The 17,546-nt window shown below is 43.0% G+C and overlaps 1 protein-coding gene across 1 annotated transcript in view; it reads left to right on the top strand.

Annotated features, from left to right (window-relative positions):
* Positions 1-17,546, top strand: part of HPGDS (hematopoietic prostaglandin D synthase) — a 129,774-nt gene that overhangs the window by 100,839 nt on the left and 11,389 nt on the right. Inside the window, exon 3 of the mRNA XM_077277305.1 lies at positions 13,643-13,735. Coding sequence (XP_077133420.1) covers positions 13,643-13,735 — 93 coding nt within the window. The remainder of the gene's footprint in view (positions 1-13,642; positions 13,736-17,546) is intronic.

Here is a 17,546-nt window from a genome sequence, read left to right as displayed (position 1 = left end):
TCATCTAGTGATGCACCTGTCCAATGGGAATGTCACACTTTGAGGTGTGGCCTCACTCAATACAAGTGGAGCAAGCCACGCCACTAGTCCGGCTCTGGCCAGGAGTATGCATAATGCATGAGTACTTACCGCTCTTGGCTCAGAAACTGACGAATCTCCGCAGTGCAGAGTGCGTACGCTGGGGGGATTCATAAGTCTGCAGAGCTCTACACAAAAATGCTTATTCATGCACATACAATACTAGTTCCATAGAGAAAATCCACTATAACCATAAAGAGACATTTTGATTGCAACAGTAGTTATTAGGAATTCATAATATTCAGCTGCTTTATTGTACATAGGGTTGGACATTAAACTTTCCCATCTGAACTAAGAAGCATAATGCAGTCAAGAGGATAAAGAATAAACTTAAAACCAAACTCGGGCTGGCTGTAGTATGCATGCCACGTACAAAGATAGAAATCCGAAGCCATGGAACAGAGAACTGCCTGTGCTCCCTCATCCTGCACTATGAAGGCTTCTTTGACTGTGCTGCATTACTTTTTCACAGAAGCTTGCAGAATGTGAAGATTGTTATACAGTATATAGAAGTCTCTTTATTTAAGAACTTGCTCACATGGCCATAAGTATTATGAACTATGTTGACAATCTTAATATAGATTTGTAGCCTTTTTTTTAGCCTTGCTTCCTCCAGATTTTCTGGCAAAATGCTCAGTGGGAGTTAGTTTTGCTCACTGGCTTGTCAGAACATATTTTGTGAAACAGACAACACACAGCATTGTAAATCCTAAAATGTTCAAACTTTTATGCAAGAAAAATGAAGTAAAGCCACATAGAGCATAAAGAAGTTACAACCAAAAAACAAACTCAAGAAAATGATTCTTTGCTGGACGTCACTTAAGGCGCGTGGATGCCATGGCGCAGAAGATGACACAACTGTAACTTAACCAAAGATTATTTATTAATCTAATACAATGGTTTAGATGATTAAGATACAGAACTAAAAAGGATTGTCAAATTATTGGACTGCATTGAAGTATTTTACAATGGAAATGTATACCTTTTTGGCGCTAGGAGTTGCTAAATCTTGCAAAATCAGACAAGGTGATTTTCTGGATTTGTTTTCTCATTTTGAGTCTCATAGTTGTGGTCTACCTATGATGTCAATTACAGGCCTCTCTCATCTTTTTAACCCCTTCCCGACCCATGACGCCACGTAGGCGTCATGAAAACCCGTGCCAATCCGACCCATGACGCCTATGTGGCGTCATGGAATGATCGTGTCCCTGCAGATCGGGTGAAAGGGTTAACTCCAATTTCACCCGATCTGCAGGGACAGGGGGAGTGGTACTTCAGCCCAGGGGGGGTGGCTTCACCCCCCCATGGCTACGATCGCTCTGATTGGCTGTTGAAAGTGAAACTGCCAATCAGAGCGATTTGTAATATTTCACCTAAAAAACTGGTGAAATATTACAATCCAGCCATGGCCGATGCTGCAATATCATCGGCCATGGCTGGAAACACTGATGTGAGCCCCCCCCCACCCCACCAATCGCCCCCCCAAGCCACCGCTCCCCCGTCCTCCTGTCCGCTCCCCCCGTGCTCCTATGCCACCCCCCTGTGCTCCGACGTCCCCCCCGTGCCCCGATCTCCCCCCCTTATACTTACCGAGGCTCCCGGTGCCCGTCTGTCTTCTCCATGGGCGCCGACATCTTCCAAAATGGCGGGCGCATACGCAGTGCGCCCGCCGAATCTGCCGGTTGGCAGATTCCTTACAAGTACATTTTGATCACTGTGATAGGTTCTATCACAGCGATCAAAATAAAAAAATAATAAATAACCCCCCCCCCTTTATCACCCCCATAGGTAGGGACAATAATAAAAAAAGAAAATATTTTTTTTCTTTTTCCACTGGGGTTAGGGTTAGGGTTAGGGGTAGGGTTAGGGGTAGGGTTAGGGTTAGGGGTAGGGTTAGGGGTAGGGTTAGTTAGGGCATGTGCACACAGTGCGGATTTGGCTGCGGATCCGCAGCGGATTGGCCGCGGATGCGCAGTAGATTGGCCGCGGATCCGCAGCGGATTGGCTGCTGCGAATTCGTAGCAGTTTTCCATGAGGTTTACAGTACCATGTAAACCTATGGAAAACCAAATCCGCTGTGCCCATGGTGCGGAAAATTCCGTGCGGAAACACTGCGTTGTATTTTCCGCAGCATGTCAATTCTTTGTGCGAATTCCGCAGCGTTTTACACCTGTTCCTCAATAGGAATCCGCAGGTGAAATCCGCACAACAACACACTGGAAATCCGCTGTAAATCCGCAGGTAAAACGCAGTGCCTTTTACCTGCAGATTTTTCAAAAATCGTGCGGAAAAATCTGACACGAATCCGCAACGTGGGCACAAAGCCTTAGGGTTAGGATTGGAATTAGAGTTAGGGTTGGAATTAGGGCTAGGGTTGGAAATAGGGTTAAGATTAGGCTTGTGGTTAGGGTTATGGATAGGGTTAGGGGTGTGTTGGGGTTACAGTTGTGGTTAGGGTTGGGATTAGGGTTAGGGTTGGGATTAGGGTTAGGATTAGGGTTGGGATTAGGGTTACGGCTGTGTTGGGGTTAGGGTTGTGGTTAGGGGTGTTTTGGGGTTAGGGTTGTGATTAGGGTTATGGCTACAGTTGGGATTAGGGTTAGGGGTGTGTTGGGGTTAGCGTTGAAGTTAGAATTGAGGGGTTTCCACTGTTTAGGCACATCAGGGGTCTACAAACGTAACTTGGCGCCACCATTGATTCCAGCCAATCTTGCGTTCAAAAAGTCAAATGGTGCTCCCTCCCTTCCAAGCCCCGACGTGCGCCCAAGCAGTGGTTTACCCCCACATATGGGGTACCAGTGTACTCAGGACAAACTGGGCAACAACTATTGGGGTCCAATTTCTCCTGTTACCTTTGCAAAAATAACAAATTACTTGCTAAAACATAATTTTTGAGGAAAGAACAATTATTTTTTATTTTCACAGCTCTGCGTTATAAACTTCTGTGAAACACTTGGGGGTTGAAAGTGCTCACCACACATCTAGATAAGTTCCATGGAGGGTCTAGTTTCCAAAATGGGGTCACTTGTGGGGGGTTTCTACTGTTTAGGCACATCAGGGGCTCTGCAAACGTAACATGATGCCCGCAGACCATTCCATCAAAGTCTGCATTCCAAAATGTCACTACTTCCCTTCCAAGCCCCGGCATGTGCCCAAACAGTGGTTTACCCCCACATATGGGGTATCAGCGTACTCAGGAGAAACTGGACAACAACTTTTGGTGTCAAATTTCTCCTGTTACCCTTGGGAAAATTAAAAAATTCTGGGCTAAAAAAATATTTTTGAGGAAAGGAAATACATTTATTATTTTCACGGCTCTGCGTTATAAACTTCTGTGAAGCACTTGGGGGTTCAAAGTGCTTACCACACATCTAGATAAGTTCCCTTGGGGGTCTAGTTTCCAAAATGGGGTCACTTGTGGGGAGTTCCTACTGTTTAGGCACATCAGGGGCTCTGCAAATGCAACATGACGCCCGCTGAGCATTCCATCAAAGTCTGCATTTCAAAACGTCACTACTTCCCTTCCGAACCCTGACGTGTGCCAAAACATTGGTTTACCTCCACATATGGGATATCAGCGTGCTCAGGAGAAACTGGGCAACAACTTTTGGTGTCCAATTTCTCCTGTTACCCTTGGAAAAATAAAAAATTGTGGGCTAAAAAATAATTTTTGAGAAAAGAAAAATTATTTTTTATTATCATGGCTCTGCGTTATAAACTTCTGTGAAGCACTTGGGAGTTCAAAGTGCTCACCACACATCTAGATTAGTTCCTTGGGAGGTCTAGTTTCCAAAATGGGGTCACTTGTGGGGGAGCTCCAATGTTTAGGCACACAAGGGCTCTCCAAACGCGACATGGTGTCCGCTAATGATTGGAGCTAATTTTCCATTAAAAAAGCCAAATGGCGTGCCTTCCCTTCCGAGCCCTGCCGTGTGCCCAAACAGTGGTTTACCCCCACATATGGGGTATCATCGTACTCAGGACAAACTGGACAACAACATTTGGGGTCCAATTTCTCCGATTACCCTTGGGAAAATAAAAAATTCCAGGCTAAAAATAATTTTTGAGGAAAGAAAATATTTTTTTTATTTTCACGGCTCTGCGTTATAAACTTCTGTGAAGCACCTGGGGGTTTTAAGTACTCACTATGCATCTAGATAAGTTCCTTGGGGGTCTAGTTTCCAAAATGGGGTCACTTGTAGGGGAGCTCCAATGTTTAGGCACACAGGGGCTCTCCAAACGCGACATGGTGTCCGCTAACGATTGGAGCTAATTTTCCATTCAAAAAGTCAAATGGCGCTCCATCCCTTCCGAGCCTTACCATGTGCCCAAACAGTGGTTTACCCCCACATGTGAGGTATCGGTGTACTCAGGAGAAATTGTCCAACAAATTTTAGGATCCATTTTATCCTGTTGCCCATGTGAAAATGAAAAAATTGAGGCTAAAATAATTTTTTTGTGAAAAAAAAGTACTTTTTCATTTTTACGGATCAATTTGTGAAGCACCTGACGGTTTAAAGTGCTCACTATGCTTCTAGATAAGTAACTAGGGGGGTCTAGTTTCCAAAATGGGGTCACTTGTGGGGGAGCTCCAATGTTTAGGCACACGGGGGCTCTCCAAACGCGACATGGTGTCCGCTAAAGATTGGAGCCAATTTTTCATTCAAAAAGTCAAATGGCGCTCCTTCCCTTCCGAGCCCTGCCGTGCGCCCAAACAGTGGTTTACCCCCACATATGAGGTATCAGCGTACTCAGGACAAATTGGACAACATCGTTCGTGGTCCAGTTTCTCCTTTTACCCTTTGTAAAAAAAGAATTGTTGCTAAAAGATCATTTTTGTGACTAAAAAGTTAAATGTTCATTTTTTACTTCCATGTTGCTTCTGCTGCTGTGAAACACCTGAAGGGTTAATAAACTTCTTGAATGTGGTTTTGAGCACCTTGAGGGGTGCAGTTTTTAGAATGGTGTCACTTTTGGGTATTTTCACCCATATAGAACCCTCAAAAAGACTTCAAATGTGAGGTGGTCCCTAAAAAAAATGGTTTTGTAAATTTTGTTGTAAAAATGAGAAATCACTGGTCAAATTTTAACCCTTATAACTTCCTAGCAAAAAAAAAATTTGTTTCCAAAATTGTGCTGATGTAAAGTAGGCATGTGGGAAATGTTATTTATTAACTACTTTGTGTCACATAACTCTCTGGTTTAACAGAATAAAAATTCAAAATGTGAAAATTGCAAAATTTTCAAAATTTTCGCCAAATTTCCATTTTTTTCACAAATAAACTCAGAAATTATCGACCTAAATTTAACACTAACATGATGCCCAATATGTCACGAAATACATGTACAGTACAGACCAAACGTTTGGACACACCTCATTTAAAGATTTTTCTGTATTTTCATGACTATGAAAATTGTACATTCACACTGAAGGCATCAAAACTATGAATTAACACATGTGGAATTATATACTTAACAAAAAAGTGTGAAACAACTGAAAATATGTCTTATATTCTAGGTTCTTTAAAGTAGCCACCTTTTGCTTTGATGACTGCTTTGCACACTCTTGGCATTCTCTTGATGAGCTTGAGAGGTAGTCACTGGGAATGGTTTTCACTTCACAGGTGTGCCCTGTCAGGTTTAATAAGTGGGATTTCTTGCCTTATAAATGGGGTTGGGACCATCAGTTGTGTTGTGCAGAAGTCTGGTGAATACACAGCTGATAGTCCTACTGAATAGACTGTTAGAATTTGTATTATGGCAAGAAAAAAGCAGCTTAGTAAAGAAAAATGAATGGCCATCATTACTTTAAGAAATGAAGGTCAGTCAGTCCGAAAAATTGGGAAAACTTTGAAAGTGTCCCCAAGTGCAGTTGCAAAAACCATCAAGCACTACAAAGAATCTGGCTCATATGAGGACCACCCCAGGAAAGGAAGACCAAGAGTCACCTCTGCTTCTGAGGATAAGTTTAGCCGAGTCACCAGCCTCAGAAATCGCAGGTTAACAGCAGCTCAGATTTGAGACCAGGTCAATGCCACCCAGAGTTCTAGCAGCAGACACATCTCTACAACAACTGTTAAGAGGAGACTTTGTGCAGGAAGCCTTCATGGTAAAATAGCTGCTAGGAAACCACTGCTAAGGACAGGCAACAAGCAGAAGAGACTTGTTTGGGCTAAAGAACACAAGGAATGGACATTTGACCAGTGGAAATCTGTGCTTTGGTCTGATGAGTCCAAATTTGAGATCTTTGGTTCCAATCACCGTGTCTTTGTGCGACGCAGAAAAGGTGAACGGATGGACTCTACATGCCTGGTTCCCACTGTGAAGCATGGAGGAGGAGGTGTGATGGTGTGGGGGTGCTTTTCTGGTGACACTGTTGGGGATTTATTCAAAATTGAAGGCATACTGAACCAGCATGGCTACAACAGCATCTTGCAGCGGCATGCTATTCCATTCGGTTTGCATTTAGTTGGACCATCATTTATTTTTCAACAGGACAATGACCCCAAACACACCTCCAGGCTGTGTAAGGGCTATTTGACCAACAAGGAGAGTGAGATGACCTGGCCTCCACAGTCACCAGACCTGAACCCAATCGAGATGGTTTTGGGTGAGCTGGACTGCAAAGTGAAGGCAAAAGGGCCAACAACTGCTAAGCATCTCTGGGAACTCCTTCAAGATTGTTGGAAGACCATTCCTGGTGACTACCTCTTGAAGCTCATCAAGAGAATGCCAAGAGTGTGCAAAGCAGCTTTTTTGTGTCCTCCTCCTCCTCCTCCACCACCACCATATCAACATGCTACCCTAGCTATAAATTTTTAAGGGTGTTTATGATACTTGCATTGACAATTTTTAGAGGCCTACCTTGAACATTCTTTTATATACATGTATACCCATCAGAGGCAAGTGTTTTTCACCCCATGCACTTAGTGCATGGGCATTAGCAGTCTAGGATACCCACTCCTTAACCCCTTCACGATATGGGCCATACATATATGGTGCATGTTGGGTCTCCCCCATTGATGTGGGCATCAGCGGACATGTGCCCCTAACAGCCACGGATGGAATCACGATCCACCCACGGCTGTTACCATGTTAAGTGCCGCTGTCAAATGCCAACAGCAGTCGGTAAAAGTGCCGTAATATTCGGACAACATTGTTCTCTGCAACGCCCTGGGACTCAGAGATGCTTTTTTTTGGAGTATTATATATTTTCAGTTTTTCATTCTCATCTCTTGTTTTGTGTTTTCTATGCCATTGTTTTCATTGTATTTAGATGTTTGTTTTAAATGTCATGTGATTCCTGCACCCAATTGAAATCAGCCCCTCATGTATGTAAGATTTATGGGTAATCTGTTGTGATTTTGCTTTTTGCTCCCTCTAGTGGTCATTAGTGAATTGACTCTGGAGCGTCTGTCTTTTTCTTTATCCTCACCTGGGCCGTTAGTTCTTGGGGCGTTGCTATATAAGCGCCTTGGACCTTCAGTTCAATGCCTGGCATCGTTGAAATCAGAGCTAATCTGTTGTGCTCTTGTCCTTTGATCCTGGTTCCTGTATTTCAAGCTAAGTCTTCTTCCTTGCTTTTTGCTTTTGTTTTGTTTTGTATTTTTGTCCAGCTTGTTCCAATCTGTATCCTGACCTTTGCTGGAAGCTCTAGGGGGCTGGTGTTCTCCCCCCGGACCGTTAGACGGTTCGGGGGTTCTTGAATCTCCAGCGTGGATTTTTATAGGGTTTTTGTTGACCAGATAAGTTATCTTGCTTTATTCTGCTATTAGTAAGCTGGCCTCTCTTTGCTGAACCTGGTTCATTTCTGTGTTTGTCATTTCCTCTTACCTCACCGTTATTATTTGTGGGGGGCTTGTATCTTGCTTTGGGGTCCCTTTCTCTGGAGGCAAGAGAGGTCTTTGTTTTCTTCTCCTAGGGGTAGTTAGATTCTCCGGCTGGCGCGAGTCATCTAGCGATCTCCGTAGGCATGATCCCCGGCTACTTCTAGTGTTGGCGTTAGGAGTAGCTATTTGGTCAACCCAGTTACCACAGCCCTATGAGCAGGATTTTTGTATTTCGCAGACTTACACGTTCCTCTGAGACCCTGTCCACTGGGGTCATAACAGTAATCCATTCCCATCAGGCCTTGAGGAAAAATGCTGTCTGTGTTTGAAACGGGTCGACATGTTGTTTCCCTTTTCCCTCTCCCCCATTTGTGTGGCGCCCCTGAGGGTCCAGTCACCAGAGGTACTGCACCTCAGCCAGAGGTGTGGTATTCTGCTCTTAGGTAAGGAGGGGACACTACCCAGGACCCACACACTAGCATGCAACACAAGACCTCTATAGGCCTGGAGGGAACTAGGAGGGTGTGGGTGGAGGAAGTAGAGAGGGGAGGAGTCAGTGACTAGATTGCGTGACAGAGAGGGGTTGTCATGGAAACTAGAGGGAGGAGTTAGGGAGTAGGTGAGAACAGAAGCTCCTGACAGAAAGAAGCGAGAGAAGGGGTCCTAGGGGCACGGGTAGTGAGGAATCCACCCATGGGGCCCATATTCACACCGACTGTAGTTGGGTGGTGGGGACCAGGTCACAGTGGGGAAACCGGCCCCCAGACTAGTGGAGAACTACATGACTCAGCTAGCCAGCTGGAGGCTGTAGTATCTGTACGTTCCACAGCCAGAACCACACACACTCATTGAAAAGGCAGCCACATAGGATCAAGGGGACCAGGAGGACATCGCTCGACAGGATCCGAGGCTGCTGGCTTGGGACACTGCGTGAAGGTTTAGGGCAGGAGAGGCAGAAGCCAGGGCAGTGAGACGACAAGGGAAGGCACATAAGGGGGTTCTGGCAAAGTGGACCCCAAATTACCTGAGAGCTGGCTGGTCCACAGACCCAGAGGACACAGCACCTGGCTGGGACTGCATTTATGTACTGTGAGTAAAAGTGTGGAAACTGCACCCTGCTGTGTCCTCTGAATTATTACTGCATCACCTGCCCTGCATCACAACATTCACCATCATTGACTTTAACTCTTTAACTGCCCTGAAGCCTAGCTCTACCTGTGGAGAGCTGAAACATCTCTGCTTTGTCACCATCTGCCCCAGTAGACCTGAACCACAGCATTGGCCATTTCCCTATTGCCGAGCAAACTGAAGCTGAAATACTGAAGTGTATTCCAATGTTTGGCTGGGAAGAGGTGCATGGGAATAGACCAGAAAAAAAAACACTGAATTTGAGTTTATGTTCCACTGCTGTCATCTGGTGGTGTACAGAAGTCAATCCAGCCCTTCATTTTGATGAGTCAGCCTGTCAGCATTTTCAGTTGACAGGCAGATGCACCTATCAGTTATAATACACCTGGCGGCACTAAAAACCCACTCTGACACAATGCTAGCAGCAGGGCAGGCCAGGACCTCAAAGGCATAGAGAGACAGTTCATTCCACGTGTCTTGCTTGGATACCCAATAGTTGTAAGGTACAGAGGAATCACGGAGTACCCCGTGCATCAGGGCCAGGGCGCTGGGAGGATCTGAGAAAACTGTCCCAGACCTTTGAGAGTGTTCCCCTGTCTTTTTTGCATCTGGTGTGTCTCCCTAGTCTCCACTTCCTTGGTTGTCTAACTGTGACCTCTGTCGCCAGCATTGTCACATGGGATTTTTTTTTAAATAATTCTTCAACTTGGGCCTTTTTGTACTGCAACGTTTTATTAGACTTCTCCGCCATGGGAAGAAGAGATGTAAAATTCTCCTTAAAGCACGGGTCTAGAAGGGTGACCAATCAATAATTAGTGTTGGCCAAAATATGTAGAAAATGAGGGTCATGGGAAAGGCAGTGGAACTTAAACTCAGCCATGTATGGCAGACTACCATTAGTTAACACTTCCCTGTCCCCACCAAAAGGACAACGGTCCATGTTGTTTTCCAGGTCCTCCTCCCTCTCCTCTTCAGGCCATACACGCTGATGAGACGGGATGAAGGTGGTGAGGGTAGTACCGTGTGAAGTGTAGACAATGAGCTCCTGTTTCTCCTCCTGATTATCACTCAATCCACGTTGAGAAGATGAAATGAGTTTGGGCTGTGTAGCATCACCCAATATTGTTTTTTGCTTCATCAAAACTTGCTCTGTCTGCAAAGCCTCATCTTTTTTTGTGATCAGCAAATGTTTTAATAGCCAGAGAAACGGGATGGTGACACTGATTATGGTGTCATTGCCACTTACCATCTTGGTTGAGTCCACAAAGTTTTGGAGAACCGCACAGATGTTAGACATCCATGCCCATTCATCAGCTCTAATGTGCGGAGGCTGACCGGAATACAGACGGGCATGGTGTAGCTGGTATTCAACTACTGCCCTCTGCTGCTCACAAAGCCTTGCCAACATATATAACATTGAGTTCCAATGCGTGGTGACATCCCACATCAGTCGGTGTGATGGAAACGCTGCAGCACTGCTAGGGTGGCGACAGCTGTAGCTGACTTGATGAAATGGACACAAAAGTGGCATACTTTCACAAGTAGCTCATGCAGATCTGGGTAGGTTTTGAGTAAATACTGAACCATTAAGTTGAGCCCGTGGGCCAGTCATGGTGCGTGTGCGAGGATGCCAAGCTTCAGAGCCGCCACCAGGTTACAGACATTGTCACACACGACCATGCCTGATTGTAGGTTCAGGGGTGAGAACCACAGATCAGTCTGGTCTGTTAAGGTACCTTCACACGAAGCGACGCTGCAGCGATAGCGACAACGATGCCGATCGCTGCAGCGTCGCTGTTTGGTCGCTGGAGAGCTGTCACACAGACCGCTCTCCAGCGACCAACGATGCCGAGGTCCCCGGGTAACCAGGGTAAACATCGGGTTGCTAAGCGCAGGGCCGCGCTTAGTAACCCGATGTTTACCCTGGTTACCAGCGTAAAAGTAAAAATAACAAACAGTACATGCTCACCTGCGCGTCCCCCGGCGTCCGCTTCCTGTACTGTGTGAGCGCCGGCCCCTAACAGCAGAGCGGTGACGTCACCGCTGTGCTTTTACTTTCACTTTAGGGCCGGCGCTCAGTCAGAGCAGGAAGCGGACGGCAGGGGACGCGCAGGTGAGTATGTACTGTTTGTTTTTTTTACTTTTACGCTGGTAACCAGGGTAAACATCGGGTTACTAAGCGCGGCCCTGCGCTTAGTAACCCGATATTTACCCTGGTTACCAGCGTAAAACATCGCTGGTATCGTTGCTTTTGGTGTCAAACCTGACGATACACGCCGGTCTGATGACCAAATAAAGTTCTGAACTTTATTCAACGACCAGCGATATCACAGCAGGATCCAGATCACTGCTGCGTGTCAAACACAACGATATCGCTATCCAGGATGCTGCAACGTCACGGATCGTTGTCATTCTCGTTGTAAAGTCGTTTCGTGTGAAGGTACCTTTAGACATTTCAACAACTCTGGAGGTGTGCGGTTTGTCACCTAAGCAGATTATCTTCAGCAGAGCCTGTTGCCGCTTGGCCAAGGCAGTGCTTCCAGCTTGTGACTCATATTTGTGGAATGGAGGAAGAGGAGGTGCCAAAAATGCTGTAGAAAGTGGGAGCAACCCTGATTGAACCAGAACCCTCATTCCTTGGTGTTGGTAGCACGTATTCCATCCCATTGTCCTACTGGGTCCCGGCTTACACAATATTCACCCAGTGTGCCATCAGGGAAATGCAGCATCCGTGGTAACAAGCACATGTCCAGATGTTGGTGGTTAAGTGGACCTTCCCAGTCACAGCATTGTTCAGGGCAAGGTTGATGTTATGGGACATGTGCTTGTGTAAGGCGGGGGTGGCAGACCAGGAGAAATAGTGGCAGCTGGGGATCAACTACTGAGGGATGGCTGCCAACATGAGGTTGCAGAAAGGTTTTGTCTCCACAAGCCTAAATAGCAACATTTCCAGGGCAAGCAGTCTGGAAATTTGGCCGTTTAGTATTGATAGTATTGTAGCCTGTGGGTGGGTGGCTGCATATTTACGCTCACGTTCCAAGGACTGGGGTAGGGACAATTGAACGCTGTGCTGGGACAAGGACATAGTTGCTGACGGTGGTTGCAGATGTGCAAAGACAGGTACAGGGTGGGAGTCATCTTCGCCTATATCATGGACAAGGGACTAGTGAGCCCACAGAATAGAGGAAGAGGCAGTAGTGTCACTTGCAGTTTTGGGACCCTGGCATTTAGCCAATGTAGTCAGGTGCTTTGCTTGCATTTGCCTGAGCATGCTGGTGGTGGACAGGCTTGTAGTTGTGCTGCCTCTGCTGATGCTGGCATGGCAGATGTTGCAAATGGCCTTTTTTTTTATTAATTGGACTGTCTTTAAAAAAAGTGCCAGACTCGGGAACACATAACCCTTGGCTTGGAAACTTAACCCATGTTGGAGCTCTGGGGAGACAATTGCCTGCCTTGTGTCTCTGGCCTCCACACTAAATTTAAAAAAAGAAAATGGGGTCTCTTCTATTCTTGATAACCAGCACAGCAAAACTGACAGCTGTGGGCTGAAAGCCCCCAAAAATGATGTGGGGGGATCCTCTATATTTAATAACCAGCAAATTCTAAACAGACAGCTGGGGGCTGATGTTAATAGCCTAGGAAAGGGCCATGATTATTGTCCCCCTCCCACACTAAAAATATCAACTTAGCCTTACAGAAATGTTGCATTAACAAGATGCACCAAATCTAGCACTTAGCCTCACTCTTCCCACATGTCGTGGTGCGGTGGCAAGTGGGGTAATATTTGTAAGGTTGATGTCAGCTTTGTATAGTCAACTGACATCAAGCCCAGGGGTTAGCGATGGAGAGACGTCTATAAGACACCCCCATTATTAAACCCATAGTTAAATTGTAAAAAAAGACAGCCAGAATAAAATCTTTTATTTGAAAGAAAGACACAACTCTTTTTTTTTTTTAAAGAAGCACAGTTATACTCGCCCTATGCCTAATCCTAATCCAAATTCACCTGAATAGGGTCTGGGTTCAGCTACTTTTCTTTTACCCGAACCAGACAATTTTTGATATGTTTGTCCGAACTTGCTGGACCCAAACATCCATGGGTTCGCCCATCACTACTTCTAGCTCACTTTCCTACTTTCTTTCTCTCTTACTGTCTCACTGTTTCTCTCTTTCCATTTGTCTCATACTATCAGACTATGTTACCTTTGACTTTCATTAGCTAAAGTAATGGCACAATAAGAACATGTGACAAAGCTAACTTGTCATCAGGTTTTGTCTTACATAATCATAGCTTGCGTTTCTATTCTCGGCCACCATTATTTAGCATTTAGTGACTGCATTTCTTCACAATAGATTTCATACAGTGAAATTGCTGCTTATTTTCTGTTGTGGCCAAACATACTTCATTTACATGGCAACTTTATCACTGTACATGAACACCATTGCTGTAATTGATATAAAACACTGGACCAGTGAATGGAAGATAAGCCTGCTTTTCATACAGTAAAGAAATTGCCATCAGCAGGGTTAATGAATAATGTGTGTAAGAGCTTCTAATAGTTGCACAAATTCCATTAGAATTCACCTTAACCTTTTTTTCCCCTCAGAATACCCATTTGGAAAACTTCCAGTTTTAGAAATTGATGGAACTGTGTACTATCAAAGCCTTGCCATTGGGAGATTTCTAGCTAAAAAAGCAGGTAATATAATTTACTATGCATATATATGGTTGTGTATGGTGGTTAAGAGTCGGAGAAGTAGCGGCAATTGCACTCAGGGGCTGTGTGGGTCAAAAAGCTCCTCTACGACATAGGAAGACATCAAGGTTTCACCTGTGGCTTTGTTAGAGACTTTACATTGGGGCAGAGGGGTTTTAAGTCACATCTCTGATGTCACACTGGAAAATGACACAAAGTAAATGCACAGACTACATTGTAACAAGTGGGTGTAATATGTAAAAAATTAGTTTAACCTTGAAACTGGTGAAGTAGAAACACAACTCTAAAATCAGAATTAGCTAGGCGTAAGGAAACGGAAAAGTGAAAAGAGTACCAGAGAGATTTCTGCACTTTACCATCTTTACTTAAGCATTAAAATACACTGATGGGAAAATCTGTCTCTGATGGACAGAAAAGGGTTTGGAAGACTTGATATATTCTGAGAAAAAGAAGTGATTTGGGATTTAGTTTCATGAGAGGTCAAATATATTTTTGCTCACGTTTCTGTGGAGAAGTTTTAACACATAATGCTAAATGTTTGTGAATGGAAAATAAAAAGAATTAGTGTATAGCTGACCATTAATTTGATCTGTCACCAGATTCCACAATAAAAACTGCATACATTATTGAATTAATCTCTCAGACCTAACGAGGCTGGTGTCCTTACTCTGAAAACGCAGAATGGCTGTAAATATTGAATATTAAAATAGGAATTTTATGACTCCATATAGAGAATGAGAAAACTCAGGAGTCCAAGTGTATTACATTTCCAGCCACCCAGCCTTATTGACAGATGCAGCTTGTACAGCGACAGCAGGGAGAAGGGACATTGAGGAGCTGTTAATCAGGTTATGTGGATGGGAAATTAGGCTTATATTTCAATAACAATTTTGCAACCATTCTGAAATGGAATACTAAAGTAAGTACTTCAGCCTCATCTGTTTTAAGAGATGCGTTTCATTATGTATGCACCTTATACTTTGACATCTGGTAACAGATCCTTTTTCATGTATATATATATATGTATGTATATATATATATATATATATATATATATATATATATATATATGTATGTATATATATATATATATATATACACATATTATAATGTGTGTGTGTGTGTGTGTGTATCTGAGATCATACAGAACCTGTACCCCATATGATCACCATATTTTCACTGATATACAATTGTTATATTCATTTTATTGTTCAGAGAGCTATTTAGTTTCTTTATTTTTAGTTATTTAGATTTCTAGTTATATTAGATTTACTAAGACTATGAGACCTGACAATTTGGCTACCCCTTTTAACAATGTTTTTGCCCACTGATCTGCAAATTCATTTTGTAATCTGTATTAAGCATAGACATGCGATGTACTATTAGGCACAAATCATAGTGAAAAGTTAAGAGTTTCACAGAACCTTTATCATCTATTGCTAGTATGACTGTCCAGGATCAATGACATGGGTAAATCTTACTATTGCCACCATAGAAACAGATGTTCCAGAATAGATGAGTACAAGTGACATAGATAACTTACAATACTGTTTTTCCATGAACCTCAGTAAAGTATTAAACGTAAGCTACTGACAATTTATCTACCCCATTATACTTTTTTATCCATTGACCTGCAAATTCATTTTGTAATCTGTATTAAACATTGACATGCAATTTACTGTAAGCCCCAACCAATACTTACAGTTGATGTCCAGAAATATTTGGACAGTGACATATTTTTTCATTTTAGTTGTGTAATAAAACACATTCAAGATACAGTTATGTAATAAATATGGGCTTAAAGTGCAGACTCTCAGCTTTAATTTTATTTGAGGGTATTCACATCCTAGTTTAAGTAAGAGTTTAGAAATGACAGCTCTTTAATATGAAGCTGTCTCTTTTTCAAAGGCCCAAATGTAATTGGACAATTATCTCAAAAGCTCTTTAATGGTCTTTCACTCATTAATTGATTATCAATTAAGCAGGTAAAAGGTCTGGAGGTGATTCCAGGTGTGCATTTGCATTTAGAAGCTGTTGCTCTGAACCCACAACATGCAATCAAATAAGCTCTCAATAGAAGATCATCAGGCAGATAAAAAGAAGAAATCTATCAGAGAGAAATCAGAAATGTTAGGATTGGTCAAATCAACTGTTTAAAGTACATTCAGCAAAAAAAAAAAAGAGCACTTGTGAGTTTGGGATCTCAAAAAATCCAGGACGTCCATGGAAATAACAGAGGTGGATGATCACAGAATCATTTCCATGATGAAGAAAAACCCCTTCACAACATTCACCCAATTGAAGAACACTCTCCAGGAAGTAGGTGTTGAAGTCTTTTCTTTATGATATACTTAAAGAGAGCAAATACAGAGGGTTCATCACAATGTGCATACCATTAATCAGCCTTAAAAATAGAAAGGCCAGGTTAAAGTGTGCCAAAAAACATCTAAAGAAGCAAACCCAGTTTTGGAAAAGCTTTCTTTGGACAGATGTAACTAAGATCAATGTGTACTAGAAAGATGGGAAGAAGAAAGAATGGAGAAGGCTTGGAATGGCTCATGATCCTAAGCATATCGCATCCTCTGTAAAACATTGTGAAGGCAGTGTGATGGCTTGGGCATGCATGGCTTCTAATGGCAGTTAGTCACTAGTGTTCATGATGATGTGACTGAAAACAGAAGCAGCTGGATACATTCTGAAGTTTATAGGGCTATACCTTCTGCTCAGATTCAACCACATGCAAGAAAGTTGATTGGATGGCGCTTCACAGTATAGATAGTCAATGACCCCAAACATACTGCAAAAGCAACCCAGGAGTTATTTAAAGCAAAGAAGTGGGATATTCTGCAATGGTTGAGTAAAGCACCAGATCTCAACCTCATCCAGTATGCATTTCATACTAAGGTAGAAAGCTCAACAAGCAACATCTGAAGTCAGCTGCAGTAAAGGCCTGGCAAAGCATCACAAAGGAGGAACCCCAGCGCCAGCGTTTGGTAACGTCCATGGCTTCCAGACTTCAAACAGTTATTGCCTGCAAAGGATTCTCTACAAAATATTAAAAATGAACATTTTATTTATGGCAAAGTTAATCTACCCAATTACTTTAGAGTCAATGAAATGAGGAGGCTTTGTAGAAAAATGTACAACCAAGCTAAAAAATGACCTAGCTTTTTTAATGGCACTTACACAATTAATTATTTACCTACAAATATACAGAAGCAAATGCAAGTATTTTTTTTAAAAAAAGTACAAAAAAAAAGTACTTTTTTAAAAAATACTTGGCATTTGCTACTGTACATTTGTAGGTAAATAATATGTAGAAAAATGGTTGCAATTCCTAAACATTCCACAGAATATTTTTGTTCAACCCCTTTAATTCAGCCTGAAAGTCTACACTTCAATTGCTTCTCAGTTTCATTTTAAATAATCAGTGGCATGCAGAGGCCAAATCACGAAGATTCTGTCATTGTCCAAATGTCTCTGGACCTAACTGTGTAACCTTGTTATTACAGTGCAAACCTCAACAGTGAAAAGTTAAGAATTTCATAGAACCTTTATCATTTATTGCTAGTATAATGGTCCAGGAACCATGAAAAGGGTAAATAATAATCTGAGCACCATAATAACAGATGTTCCACAACAGATGAATACAAGTGACCCAGATAGCTTAGAATACTGTTTTTCCATGAACCTTAGTAAAGTACTAAATATACCGTAAGCTTAGACATTGTAAAAAAAATGCAGTATTGTCATCAGTAGTGGGAATAACAATGATTTGCAGCAAACCTACACA

This window comes from Ranitomeya variabilis, chromosome 1, assembly GCF_051348905.1.
Source record: "Ranitomeya variabilis isolate aRanVar5 chromosome 1, aRanVar5.hap1, whole genome shotgun sequence".
NCBI classification, from domain to species: Eukaryota; Metazoa; Chordata; class Amphibia; order Anura; family Dendrobatidae; genus Ranitomeya; species Ranitomeya variabilis.
This window is presented reverse-complemented; position numbering and strand designations above follow the sequence as displayed.